The sequence below is a fragment of the Lycium barbarum genome, chromosome 8 (assembly GCF_019175385.1).
Source record: "Lycium barbarum isolate Lr01 chromosome 8, ASM1917538v2, whole genome shotgun sequence".
NCBI classification, from domain to species: Eukaryota; Viridiplantae; Streptophyta; class Magnoliopsida; order Solanales; family Solanaceae; genus Lycium; species Lycium barbarum.
Genome location: NC_083344.1, coordinates 90,382,795 through 90,397,654, shown reverse-complemented (window position 1 = coordinate 90,397,654; position 14,860 = coordinate 90,382,795). Strand labels below are relative to the sequence as shown.

General features: G+C 35.7%; 1 protein-coding gene across 1 annotated transcript; it reads right to left on the bottom strand.

Moving 5' to 3' along the window:
- Positions 1–427: 427 nt before the first annotated feature.
- Positions 428–11,526, bottom strand: LOC132606288 (potassium transporter 11). The gene is made up of 9 exons (XM_060319727.1): positions 11,375–11,526; positions 10,719–10,899; positions 9,510–9,735; positions 7,018–7,263; positions 4,158–4,208; positions 3,779–4,039; positions 3,489–3,656; positions 2,149–2,403; positions 428–1,541 (listed from the first exon to the last, which is right to left on the bottom strand). The coding sequence occupies exons 2-9, from the start codon at positions 10,848–10,850 to the stop codon at positions 511–513; spliced, it is 2,370 nt and encodes a 789-aa protein (XP_060175710.1). The 5' UTR covers positions 10,851–10,899; positions 11,375–11,526; the 3' UTR covers positions 428–510.
- Positions 11,527–14,860: the final 3,334 nt, after the last annotated feature.

Genomic DNA, 14,860 nt, shown 5'->3' with positions numbered 1-14,860 from the left:
TTCTTTTCGTAACAAAGTATATTCATTGTATCAGCTTGTATAAGCAAATTAGGAGAAGGTTTTGTTCACCAGTTCACAATGCAAATGGATGTTTACAAGAGATTATTTGAATTAGGAAACTGGCTGTCTTTTATGTTCCCATCGAGGCAAGTATATTTTAGGATTTCACTTTTTTTAAGGCGTATTTTGTTTACGTTTAATGCAACCAGTTGTACAAATACTTCTGTGCATCCATCTTTGAAGAAGCAATAATAAAATAGTTGGCACAATAAAAGTTGGAATCAACTATATATAGAATCTAATGGTTCTATTTGTCCACTTATTCAAACACAATAAAATCTTTAACCACTTGAAGCAAGCTTCCACTGTTGAATTACAATCTACCACACCTGAACATATTGATCATTGTAAGAAGATATCATCAAGATAGTTATATGCATATTCGATAATCCTTTGATGCGTGAGATCTGAACAAAGTCCATAATATCTCGAATTGATCATCTAAATAATTTACACATAAAAGATCTGTCCAACATTCAAGAGGCTCTCATGAGGTACATTGAAGATAACACTATTTTCCCTGCATATTTTCCTAAGAAATGCATATATATAGTCTATAGCAAGTTTCTTATAAAACCTGGATTCCCTTCTTGCTCTAACTACAGTGTTCCCAAGTATGTGTACAACCCCAGCATCTCTACAACTATTTAAGAATTCCAATTCATCAACTTCTGTGTGGTTGCTCTCGTGGCCTGATGACGTGAATGTGTTGTTACCCTGAGGATGACATCTGACAGGGGCTATCGAGTCCATTGATGAGTAACTGAGTTCAATATTTGTAGTAGATGAGTTCCCATTATAATCTCTTGATTGTTGTGTTTGCTGTCCATATAAGCTGTACTCGTCCGAGTCTGAGCAGCCATCCATCATGGAATCCAGCCGTACAAACACAAAGAGATTATCAAAAAGCTTTTTCTCAAAGTCATCATCCTTCTTATGTAGGTCTTTGTAACCATACCTTGCAACACACCGGAACATGTGGAAATTCTTCGGTCCTATTCGTTTCACAAGGAATCTTTCATCTTCTGGAACTGTGTAAACAGGAAGGTACTTCACACAGACAAATACCACAACCGAGTGTATAGCAGGTAGGTTGGTAATGAAATGAGAAAAGATGTGAGGCACTCCACTAGCTAGCTCGGTGTACACGAGTCCTATTCCTGGCACACGTACCAGCCCTAAACTGGGGCCAAGCCCAAGAATCCATCCCATAGATACCTTGCTATGCATCTCAAATTCATAACGTTTCACTGTTCCATAATGCCATACATACATGATGAGAAGAAAAGCTGCAGCAATCACAAGTGGAACCCAACCACCCTGGTCAATCTTAAAAAGTACTGCAGAGAAGTAGGTACATTCAACCACCAGAGATAAGACAGTGAAGAGAAGGACAACAGCCCAATGGCAGTGCCAAACTAGTAACATTATCAAAGTCATTAGCAATGTCGTCACCAGCATGACTATCACAACTGCTGTGCCTGTTCAAGAAATGCCATGTCAACAAGTGAGGCTCTCATATGTTGTCAACAGTAATGAAGAAACCAATTACAAGAAGACACGCCTTCTGGTTTGATTTTGTTGGGACAACTTTAAACTGATGTGCTGCTTTCATTTTATTGTTGAACCATTAGACAGACTTCATCTTTCTCTCCTCTAAATTGAAATGCAAATGAAAACAAAAGAACCTTAAACCATGGACGACTGATTAACTCATGCTAGTACTAAACTCTATTATGTGGGATTCAATTATTGAACTCCAGACTTCATTTTATAAACATAAAACTTCAGCATACATGTCAGCGACAGCACCAAGGAGGAGAACTTTAAGTGATCTACAATGACCTGATTAAGTACCACCATAAAGAAGATTATCAACATGCATCTGCTCGAGTGCATGTAACTCTATTGCCGGAAATAGTTATACAACATTAATAAGGACCATAAATGAAGACAAACAAACTGAAATAGATTTATAACTCGAGCAGTGTCCCTTCAGGAATTTAATCTTATCAAGACTTGAATCTGTCTTTGCATGTTTAAAACGCCAAAGGAATCAAGAAATATTAGATGCAAGGCAAAACTCACCATAAGCGTTGCCAATTTGGCTTTGGTTTTGAAATCCAGCAGTAACGGCAATGCAAAGAACCATAAGAATCCAATTTATATCAGGAATATATATCTGCCCTAAGAACTTCTTTGATGTATGCACAACCTTTACTCTCGGGAAACAGCCAAGTGCTAGAGCTTGCTTGATTATCGAAAAAGTTGCAGATATGGTCGCCTGACTTGCAACAATAGCAGCTAAAGTTGCAATGATAAAAACTGGCCAGTATATGCTTTCTGCATCACGAAAAAAGATCGAGTTTAGTAATTGATGTCACCTTTTACTACCAGTCTACTACCATATCTTTATCTACTTTGTTTCCCTATTTTTTCTTCAAAGGAGGGCTGAAATGGTAATCTGTTATAGAGATTGTACACTATAACATGATGTATAACCTGATCAGTACTTGTTACACTTGTGTGTAAATAGAAGAGGCTCAGTTTGTACTATTAACATAGTAAATGATCAAACAATATCAGAGATACATGATCAGCTTATTTAGGAATTTATGAACATGTTTCCGAGCCAAACCACCGCCCCATATTCAAAGATCCTGTCCTAGCTAACGCATGAAAAATGAATCCTTAGAGCTTGTTAAGTTAGTAATAATAAATAGGAGAACGGTGGACGAGCCTCACTCATAGTATTCAAGTCTTGTTACACGGAAAAAAAAAATCATCTGTGTCTGATAATCATTAGAAAGAAAAAAATGGGATGTTCAAATCCGTTGACTCAATTAACATACCTATAAGGGTCATTATCTAACTCATAATACCAATCATCAGAAGCCCACTCTCAAGGAAAAAAGGCACTAAGGAATCTCTATAGTTCCTTCAATAAGCCATAAATTTTGGGCCCAAGGCACAACTTCCTCTCTTAATTTTCCATTACAAGAGAAGGTTTGCTTTTTAGCTTTAATAGGTAACTGGTGCATAATTTAAGAATTCTATATTTGTAAAAGATCATTTAAAAAGAAATTGGATGAGTCCCTATAGGAAAAACAAGTTTCAGATTCTCCTCTATCACCATTCTTCTGCCTCAACCTTGCTCGTGACAACCCCACATTTTGTTTCTCTTATATTTCCTCTCCAATGAATATGTTCTCTAACTCGATGATTAGATAAAGTTGTAACAAGCTACTTTAATGTCTACTGAATGTGCACTGTGCAAAAGATACTACAATCTGCACTCACAGCTCTCAGAGACCAGAGCTCTCGATATTACGACTTTTTGGGTCAACACAATGTTAATCCATTTTATCATGATTGAAAAGGAAAAACAATCACTTTTGACATTATCAACGTTCGAGAGCAAGAAATACCTGGAATAGATCGATAGAATGCATCAACAACGTGATCCTTATTTTGCATGAGGTATGCTGCTTGTCCAGAATAAGCTAAAAGAAGGCAAGGGAAAACAATAACCGTGAAAGCAAGCCGTATCGCTGACAGTGGAAAATGAGCAAGATCAGCAAAAAGTGCCTCCGTTCCTGAAATTGCCAGCCAAGCAATTATAAGTAGGAGCACATCTCTTTGCGCTCTAATAAGCTATTGACAAATAACACATATAAAAGATGTTTGAAAAGAGGGAAATGGGAAAGAGGGAGAAAACCTGTAATGCTGAGCATGATCCCTCCCAGCGATGTCCAACCATCTCTTTTTCCCCTTCTAAAATACCGATATATGTAAACAGGAGAAAAAGCCCGCAGAACAGAGCTATCATACTTCCAGATGTTAAAGATACCAATACCTCCTACTAAAAGAAACCAAAGCAGCACAATTGGAGCAAACAGCCAACCCACTCTGTCTGTGCCATAATGCTGTAAGCTAAACAAACCAACTAATATAATGACAGCAACAACCACGACTACATCTGCAACGAGCATAAAAATGAATTTCTTTGTGAGAGTGTCATGAATAACTTAAAGAAATACAAGTAAGCAAAATCAACAAGGACACTAAAGAAAGGTATTTGGAAGGTAGTGTAGTACCATTACTCATCTTCGGATGGTCCACCTTGATCCCACCAGAAGCTGAAAGAACTGAGAAATATATTCTGCATAAATATTTTGTTGCAAAATAGAAGTATACTTTTCTTTGATAAATAAAAAATCTTTTAGTTGATTATTACACCTACACAAGTGTCATCCCATACAAAGTCATGACATGAAGTTCCAAAATGCCATCCAACTAGTTCGACAAAAAAAGGAATTTTTCCATTACACCAAAACACAAATGAAGTAAAAAATCTTAAAATACACACAAAAAAGGCTGCTTTTATTTCTAATCCTCGAACTTGCCTTAGCATTTCCCCACTGTTTAAGAGGTAACCTAAGCTATATTAAATAAAAGTATAGTAAGGCCCATAAACTGCAATAAAATTACAATGCCGTACTAGGTGGTCCATGTCTTTCCCACGTGACTAACACATGCAACACCAACTCAACATACATCATCTCCTCTTAGTAATCTGCTGTTAAGCAATTACCTATTAAAATAAAAAAAATGCTCTTTTTTTTTTTTTTTTTTGAAAATGTAACATTGGTGTGTATTGACTAAGCCCCCGTTTGGCCATAAGAATTATTCACTTTATTCCGGATTTTTTTTTCACTTTTTTCGGAATCAGCGTTTGGCCATGAGAATTCCGAATACAACTTCCGGAATACCAAAAACTCAAAAAACTTATTTTTCAAATTTGTTTCACTTTTTTACAACTACATTTCACCAAAAAGTACAATTTCAAAAACTATGGCCAAACACAACTCCAACTCCAACTCCAATTCCAAAATTCCAAAAAAAAGTGAATTTTTTTTTTGGCATCTATGGACAAACGGGGCCTAAATCAGGGCATAGCTTGCACTGAAGCCATATTTACAGCAAAAGTGAGAAAACTGATCCAAAATCTGAAAATCTAACAAGAGCCTAGGATTTCAATTATGGAGTCTCCTCTAGGTAAATCTGCTTGCACCAAAAACAAAATAGTTTAATGCTATTCAGCTCGGTCTTTTCTACATCACTACTACTGTCTTCAAAGCACCTTGAATTTCTCTCTTTCCATATTGTCCACCAAATGCAAGCTGGGACAATCCTCCATCTATCTCTGTCTGAGGCTCCTATTCCTGCCTCCTCCCAACTATGGAGTAGATTAGTAATCCTATTTGGCATTAGCCAAACAATGCCCCTAAGATTAACAAAGATCCTCCAAAGCTGCATTGTGATCCTAAATTGTAAAAATAGATGACCGTCTCGCCCTCTTCACCACAAAAGTAACATCTGGAACAAAGAGAGAATGCATTTCATGTCAATACCATGAGAAAATCATCACTATCTTAGATGCTTTCTTCTTCTATACTGACTTCCATCCGAACCTCCTTCCCTCTATTGCGAAAGCATCTATAGTTTACCCCTTTCAACATCATTTTATCATATTCTATGAACTCTGATGGCCATAGATCTTTGTTAGGAAACTCTTGAACTCGTCTCATTCCTAATCCGAGATGGGTCTTCTCAAAGATACTTCCCAGGACACTTTGGTCTATTGTTCTTTCTGAGTGTTTCGGCTACTGTGACATGCTTATTGACCATGATAGAAAATAAGCTTGGAACTCTTCCTTGTTAACCCCCCCCTCTCTTCCAAAAATACATCGAGCCAGAATGAGATATGCTTATAATTACCAACTGTGGACCTGATGAGTTGAAAAGTCCTCGAATCCATATCATTATATCCGTCCACACTCCTGCCCCCCATTAGGTCACAACATGCCTCAAAACCTATCATGCCCTCAGCATCCGTGCTAGCAAGAATCACTTCCCACGAGAAGCCCTCCTTTTAACTTTGGATTTTGTACTACTAACAACTTCAAATTAAGCTTTTCCGGAGAAGCAACAACAAACGTATATAGCCTCTTTGTCCCGCTTCATATGACACTATCACTATTTAGAGAATTAAACAATTGTTTCTTTAATTATTGCTCCCTCTGTTCCATTTTATTGGCACTATTGCAAGAATGTCAAATTTATATGGAAACAATTTAACTTTAAACTTCATATTTTACCCTTAATGGCATGCTTGAACTGCCACAGAAATCTCATGGAATGTTTAAGACCGCAAGTTTCAAAAATCTTTCTTCTCTCATAAACTCCTTGTCCAGTCAAAGATCGTCACATAATTGAGATGGAGGAATTTTTTTTAAAGAATATGTCTAAATATTTAAATTGTCAATATATGTACTTTCTGAATATGTAAATTCTATTTCAAAAAAGCTTGAGGAAACAAATGGATATCGGGAAGCATATAATTTAGATTCTTGGCAACTTAAATGGCATTTTCATCATCAAATGGTGAGTTTGGATGTACAAGGGAATAGCTACTGGAACCTTTGGATGTACAAGGGAATAGCTACTGGAAACGTACAACGCTAGCAATAGAGGGTTCTATCGAGTGCAACTAAAGTACTTTTTGTTAATCATTAAAATGCAAGATTAAGAAATAGTCAACAATATAATCTAATGTAAATAATGGATCTTGGCCCTAACTCAACCCCAAAAGCTAGCTCAAAGGGAGAAGGATTTCCCAAGCCATGTAAGGAGACCAAGGACCACTTATCCCACTGATGTGGGAGAACTCAACATCTAACAACAATAAAACTATCAGCAGGTAGTAAACAAAATCTTACTAGAAATGTATTCAATTGTCGTTTCTAATCATCGAGTTTTATCTAACACCAGCTAATAAGATTGTTTTCTAAGAGAAATGTTATCAGGTAGAGTTCTTCACTTGATAATTAATGAAGAACTTCAACTTAGTCAGTAACAGCTGACAAGTATAAGATGAACTTCAAACTAGTGTACCTGATATGGCAGGAGTGAGAATTCCATCACCGATTACCATGCAGGTGCCAACAACTACAAGGATAAGAAGTGCATTCTTCCTGAATGGATATGCCTCCAACCATCTTTTTGTTTTCGCAGCAAATGAATGCTCATGGAATGTTGTACGACTATAAGTTGTCAGCTCCTCATCAGTTCGGTGTTGGTTCGGAATTGTATTTATCTTAGCATGTCGACAGAGTAATGAATAAAGAGCAAAAGTCCCACCTGAAAATGGTAAATTCAGTTCTTCCACCCTAGTGCATCATAAAATACTTATATCGGTGCTTCTTTAATTTATCTAGTTCTTGCATTAGGAACGTGTAGCTGATGATTCTGGCAGAGAGCAGCTACAATTAGATAACTGATAAGATACCAAGTAATTATCAGAAATGTATCTCTTGTTTCACTATAGTTACACAACAATGAGGAATTCATCAAAACATAGAGAAATGGACAGTAACTACCTTAACCAAATGTGACAAAATCTGATGAACACATACAAAGTCTTATCATTTGATTTGAAAATGAAGCTCAATTTTACTTTGTGAAGCCTATATTGTCAAATTAGAGAATTGGTTTACTGCAGCAAACAACTAGCCACAATTTCTAAACAAAACAGTGCATACAAATAGCATTAATATTCAGCAAAGCATTCCTATCTACTAAACAATCACATAAGAAGGTTATTTTTGAGTATAATCAAATTAACAATCCAAGTCCCATATTTTTGTCAAGCTAGAAAACATTAAGCAAAGGCATTAATGTTGATGAAAGATAAACTCTCTTTTGTCTTATTTCATATTGTTCCACTCTGTCCTTATAGCAATATGAGCTACTTATAGCTTAATAGCTTATTGATGGACCATTCAGTATCAGTACGGGTTCTCTTGTATAATGGAGGATTAGCGTCAGCCTAATGGATAATGATAGGCAGACCAAAGACTACATAATGCAATCTAGGAGGCATGGTTGCTTAGCACCCCAACATAGTTGGATTCTTACTTGTACTCTTTGTTGTTTTAAGGTATCATTTGGTGGCAATAGAGGGCACATACTTTCGAAGATTCGGTTCACATTTAACATTTTAATTTGAGAGGACGTCAAGAGACAAATCCTTGTGATGAAACATCTCCAATTAGACTAAGCTGAGGGCAAAAGAACTGGATAGACTGCTCATATCTCCAATTAGACTAAGCTTGGTCTAGCGGTAAGAGCGCAGAGCGTGATATGTGGGTTAGGCGCGCGTCCCGAGTACGAGCTTTGCCACAAACAAAAGCATGCTATTTAAGTGGAGAAAGGTAGAGGAGCGGGCCCATTATCCAGCGTGTTTCGAATTGTGACAACTTGGCCTCGGAGATTTCTTGGTTACTAAAACAAAAGAATTGGGCAGACTGCTTTCAGGATGCTAGACAGCCTTTTCCTTCTCGACAAATCGATATTTGTCGATTGCGCAGTTCGAATGCTTCAATGATGCAGTGACTGAACAAATGTGCTGTGGTGTACCAGGTTAACAATAGCTAACCCACTTTATTAATTACAGTTCTAGAACAGATAATCAAGTGTCATATTTCTTGTTATGAATCTTATTATACCTCCTTAGAATTCAGCAATGGTGCCTTATTTTGAGAGGCGTGAGATGAAATTTCAGGGTTGCATGTAAGTAGTATTGAGTGGCTAAGACTCATACTAAGTTGTCTTTATATTGTTCGTCGCATTGAGGCAGATGGCAAGAAACTGTTCGAGCGGTTTGGGAAACACTGTGTTTCCACATCTTTGCTAATGAGTTTAAACTATTAAATATTGTGATTATGGTGACAAGAAGGATGGACAGATACTATGCTGTTGCTGGTAGTGGTATGGTGGACAAGGTTAGAATGCGTGCCTGGAATGTGGTGTGTTTCTGTAGGGTATAATCTCTAACAAGATCAGAAGTCTTCTTTTTTGTTGATTAACTTTCTATTTACTCAAAATAGTATAAAACTCATCCACTTCAGTATAAATTTATTGTAGATTCAGAAAACTTAAGCGATGGGAATGAGAATACCAGTCATGCTCGAATGAGAATATCAGTCATGCTCTAGCATTCTTGAAGTTCTTTCCACTTAATTCTATCTATGTGAAGCAAAAAATGGAGTCTTTCTGAAGGTAAGTACAGGTGGATTGTTGTCATATACCAACTTAGGTGACATGAAAATGAATGGGGAGAGGAAGAGTATGGAAACATTACTTACAATGGATACTAAAAAGAAAAGGAGTGGGAACTGAGAAGCATCACCATCACCAAAATTACTTAAGGAGAAATGACCATTTTGCTTGTCAAAACAAATTTTAAAACCATATTTGAATTGCTTTGTGAAACAAATCACATAAACTAAATTGCCCGAAGGAGAATTTTATAGGACATGCATGCAGAGGTATGAGGTATCAATATATTAATCAGATGATTTACTTTTAGTGCAAAATCAGCTTACCTTGGCCATTGTCGTTTGCTCTACATACTATGAAAACATACTTGAGGAGAGGGATAAGCGTAAGAGAGTATATAATTAATGAGAGTGCTCCAATGACATCTTCTGTATCCTCGATTCCATGGGGAAATGTATTATTGTAGACATACAAGGGAGATGTTCCAAGGTCTCCATACACCACTCCAAGACTCTGATAAGCAAGCCGCAATAACAACAATGTCGAGAATTTCTGAATTAAGACAAGTGAATCAGACAACTCGCTAAACAATGAGCAGAACTAAAATGGTTCATAAGTCACTCATTTTTGTGATCAACGGAATTACAAACAAGCACCGGTTCATAACCACGTTCGAAGAAATGCAAGTATGAAGTTTGCAGATGATGTACAATATCAATTATCTGCTTTTGATCATTCATGGCTATTGCGTTCATAAAGATGAATTAAACAAGTGCATACATGACTGAGGGGTCATTTGGTTGCTGGTTAAGAGGTGAACTAGTCATGTATTAAAACCAGCATAACTAATATCACGTTTGGTAGCATTTTAGTTGCTATGTATAAAATTCAGTACATCAAGTACGGTGTTTGTTACCTACTTACAATCTCGCATAACTAATACATGCATAAGTTATGAGGGAATCTATGTATTATTTGATGCAAGATAGAAGATGGAATAATTAATACATGAATAACTAAACCTTGCATAACCAATCCCTACATTACTAATATCTGCATAACTCTAACCAACAACCAAACGACCCCTAACTACATATGCATACATTGTATTTGTGAACCAACACCACCACCACTGTCAGACACACACACAGATATTTGTTATCAATCTAAAATCTCCTCTAGGTATAATGGAATAGCTACCCAATCATCTAGTACAGATAAACTAATTCATGTAATTCTTTACATACATATTTTATGAGACTGCAAATTATTCATGCATTAAAATCAAGTATGTAACAAACCATCCAAAAGCTTATTGAGTACTAACATCTAAAGTTCAATTAATCAAATTAATCCAGCAGTGATTTGACCCCTCTAAAAGAAAAAGAAAAAAGGAAAAAGGAAAAAGAAACACTAAAGAAGTAAAGAAAACATAAATAAATGGTCCAAACAAAAAAGAAAAAGAAAAAGAAAAGTATCTTTGACATTTCTGATGAATCAATTCATGCACAGAAAAAAGAAAGGTACAAACTTACCTTTTCTCTATACATATTTCTTAGCCTTCCAGCTTCCTCATCCATAGGCTGATCAAGTTTTTGCTCTAAATCCCACATCCCTCCTTTATTTTCATTATTATTTTCTTCATCAATTTCCATCACTGAAGCCATCTCTCAAATAAATTCCAAGAACTACTGTTTCTTTCAGGCCAAAAATCACCTTAAGCCAAAATTGGAAATGAAACAGTTCAAGAACACAGTGTATATATCCAATAAAGATTTGATTTTTTTTTCTTTTTAATTACTAACTTGTATTCTTAAATGTAATCAAAATTCTCAAGTGGGGTCAACTCAATCAATATCAGCCACAGAAGAAAGCAAACCAATTTGGTAACTTCAACCCTTTCATGATTAGTAATAACAGTAACTTAATTCTCCCAAATACTAAGTTTACTGAATTAAAGAAAGATTCTTTTTTTTTCTCTTCTATTCAGTAAAAGATTTGAGAAAATACAATGTTTGAAGAAAATGACTAAAACCCAATTCTTGAAAAGGAAAAGGAAAGAGAAAAAAGGATAATTTGTGGCTGTTACAAAGAATAAGAGTTCGTTTTGGTTTTTTGTATTTTTGCAGTCATTGCTGCTACAGAAAACTTACTTTACAAAGCAAAAAAAAAAAAAAAAAATCCAACTCACTCTCAAAGGTTCTTCATCTCCATCTCTTGCTAGTTGTTATGCTGCTCTCTGTGTGTGTGTCAGAGAGAGATTTGATAAGAGTCATTGCATGCAAAGCTGGCAGTTTTGGATATTAGTAAGATGTTACTGCAATGGTTAAATTCTTTACTATATCTATTAACTTTATAAGGAATCTGTATTCCGCTAGTACCTGTTTGGCCCAAACTTATTTTTTCCTAATGGGTCGTTTGGTACACGGTATTAGCTGGTATATCCCAGCATTAATTATGAGATTAATTTTATATCATATTTGTTGTTTAATGCTCGTGGGTTTAATTTATGTAAAACTTACACAAATAAGTACCTTTTAACAGCTTCTAATAAGCTATAACTATAAGTTGAAGATTTACAATTCATAACTGCTTTTGGCTGTATGTCAGTTGTATCTCGCGTTTTTGAAATACAGTGAAATATAGCGAAATACAGTGAAATACAGCGTGACTGTTGAATAAAAAAAGGCTATATTTATGGCAATAAAAATCTTTTTCAAATTATATGGTAATTTGTATTAATGGTTCCATGATTCATGCAAACCTCATGAGGTTCCACTACACCTAACGTCTCTATATCAAAATTACTCCATTCAAAATTTTTTTACTGGTTTTTGTTGTATTCGGTTGTATTTCGTGTTTTTGAAATACACTAAAATACAAAGTTTGGCAGAGTAAACATAGGCTGTATTTATAGAACATATTCTCTTCTTTCATTTTAAATGGTAAGTCAAATTAAGTCAACCATGTATCACAGAACGACTGAAGTTCCATAACAACCCACGTTTCTCTCTCCAAATTAATCCATTCCAAACTTTTAGAAATACTTCCAAATACAGAAAAATATACACTCGAATACAATGAAATATGGTTGATTGTTTAAGAAATATAAAATTGCAGTATGCGTCTATACAATGGAATACAATGAAATGTATCAGAAAACTGTGTCGTAAATTAGAAATACATTGAAATATAGTGAAATATACTGAAACAGTACACTGAAATATACTGAAACAGTATATTGAAATATAGCGAAATATACTGAAATATACAGAAATATACTGAAACACCACAACCACAAACTTTACCGAACCACCACAACAACTGGAAAAACCCTCCTCCTTCCTCCGCCGCCTTTTTTCCGATCCACCATCCTACTTCACTCCAAAAACCCTACCGAACCACCACAACAAACTGGAAAAAACCTCCTCCTTCCTCCGCTGCCTTTCTTCGATCCACCATTGTCCTCCTCCACTCCAAAAACAATACCGAACCACCACCAAAAACCACCACCAAAAACAATACCGAACCACCACAAAAAAAAATACCGAACCACCACCAAAAACCATTAATACATGAAGCATATGGAGTTCAGATCTGAAGAGCTAGAACCTTAAGGTTTTTTTCGAGTTTGAAGATGGAGATGATAATAATAGTGACGGTGGTAGTGGCGGCTCCGATGGCCTCATAGGGTCATGTCTTTTTCTTGAAGTTGAGACAAAGGGACACCCAAATGGGACACACTTGATTAGCTAGGCGATCAAACAGTTAGGGGGATACAAGAAAGTACTACTAACAACAAAAAAAAAAAAAAACAGAAATGATAGTACTCCAGATCTATCTATGAGGGACATCATATAATAATCAACTCATAAATCAGACCATTAATTAAAAACACACATGCTAGCAGCTTAGATGCTAGCAGAATTAACCACCTCATCGGTTGGATGGTACACCGAAAGCACCTCAAATCCTCGTAGATCACGAGGATCGAGCACAGGATACAGAAAAGCGCAGTTTTTAATAGTGGTGGTGGTGGTGTTCACTACAAGAAAATGTCAAAATTGTGACGGAATTTTTGAGATGGATGAGTCCGTCACAAATTGTCACGGAATTTTGACGGATTTGTGACAAATTAACCTTATCTAGACGAAATTTTTTATTTATTTTTTTCTATAAAAATTCTGATAGTGATGGATTTGTGACGGAATTGTAACAAATATTTAATATAATTTTTGTGACAAAAAAATTTCCGTCACAAAGTTATAGAAATGAAAATATGTGACAACATGTTGTCACAAGTCCGTCACTAAATTTGTGACAGATTATTCTTTCCGTCACAAAATGTAAAAATATAATAAAATAGTCGGAAAAGGGCCAAAATTACCCCTGAACTTTGGGAAATAGTTCATTCATACCTTTCGTTATACTTTAGGATCAATTATACCCTTACCGTTATACTATGGGGTCAATTATATCCTTATGTCTAACAGTTGCCACGTGGCATCATCCTAGCCCTTCAAAATTATTTTTGCCCTCAAATAATTTTTTACCCACTAAAATAACCCGACCCGACCCGATTTTCTTTTTTCCAACCAAGGGGTAATGGGTTGGGTCCGTATCACTTTGGTTGGAAAAAAAAAATCGAGTCGGGTCGGGTTGGGTTATTTTAGTGGGTAAAAAATTATTTGAGGGGAAAATAATTTTGAAGGGCTGGGATGATGCCACGTGGCAGCTCTTAGACATAAGGGTATAATTGACCCCATAGTATAACAGTAAGGGTATAATTGACCCTAAAGTATAACGAAGAGTATGGATGAACTCTTTCCCAAAGTTCAGGGGCAATTTTGGCCCTTTTTCGTAAAATAGTAAATCCTTAACTTTGTGACAAACTATTTTCGGTCACAATTAGTTCTTGACATCTTTTCTGATACAATTTAAGAAAAATTTGGTCAACTTTTTAATTTTCCCGCAATATTTTCGTTTTTCCCACCCCAAACCCCTTTATCGTACATGGATAGTCTTTTATTTTTTCTCTCACTTCCGCAGAACTCTCTAAAAAGGAATTTATTTTTCTCCTTCAAAACAACAATGGTGATTTTCTCTTTCAAAGCAACAATGGCGAATTTTCAACACTTCTAGACTTCACAGGTTTGTATTTTCTCTGTTCACTTCATCCGTTTAGTTCATCTATAATGAATAACTTTTGGGTCTTTTAACTCTTACTCCAATTTGTATCCATTCTTCTTGAATAAGTTTTCTAAAGTGAATAATTTTTGGGTTTTGTTGTTAGGTCCTCTAATCTAAGTTAAAAAAACTCTGATTTAGGCTAAAATTGGTCTTTGGTCTTGATCAAACTATTAAATTGGGTCCTTTACTGAAGTGGGTTTGAAGTAATTTTTAAGCTTTTTGGTTCATTATTTAGTGTTTTATTCATTTGGGTTTCTACCATTTTTGTTCTTTAGCTAATGCTTGTTGGGTTTGTGCTTAGTTTTGTTGATATTTAGTTTATCAACATATGTTCAACTCATTTACTGCAATTATTTTGATGTTTATGTCGTGTGAGTAGAAAATGGGTTGTACTTTATTCATATTTTCTGGTGTGAATGCATTATATTGGTTTCCATTATACGCAGTCTTCTCAGTTCTCATTTTGCTTTATTGTTAAACTTCTGTT

Excerpts from the sequence above, each read along its gene's own strand:
- LOC132606288 (XM_060319727.1), bottom strand. The coding sequence starts at position 10,850 with ATGGCTTCAGTGATGGAAATTGATGAAGAAAATAATAATGAAAATAAA. Across the intron at positions 3,657-3,778 it reads GATCATGCTCAGCATTACAG|GAACGGAGGCACTTTTTGCT; the intron begins GTTTTCTCCCTC and ends TGGCAATTTCAG. Across the intron at positions 1,542-2,148 it reads CCAAATTGGCAACGCTTATG|GCACAGCAGTTGTGATAGTC; the intron begins GTGAGTTTTGCC and ends TTTCTTGAACAG.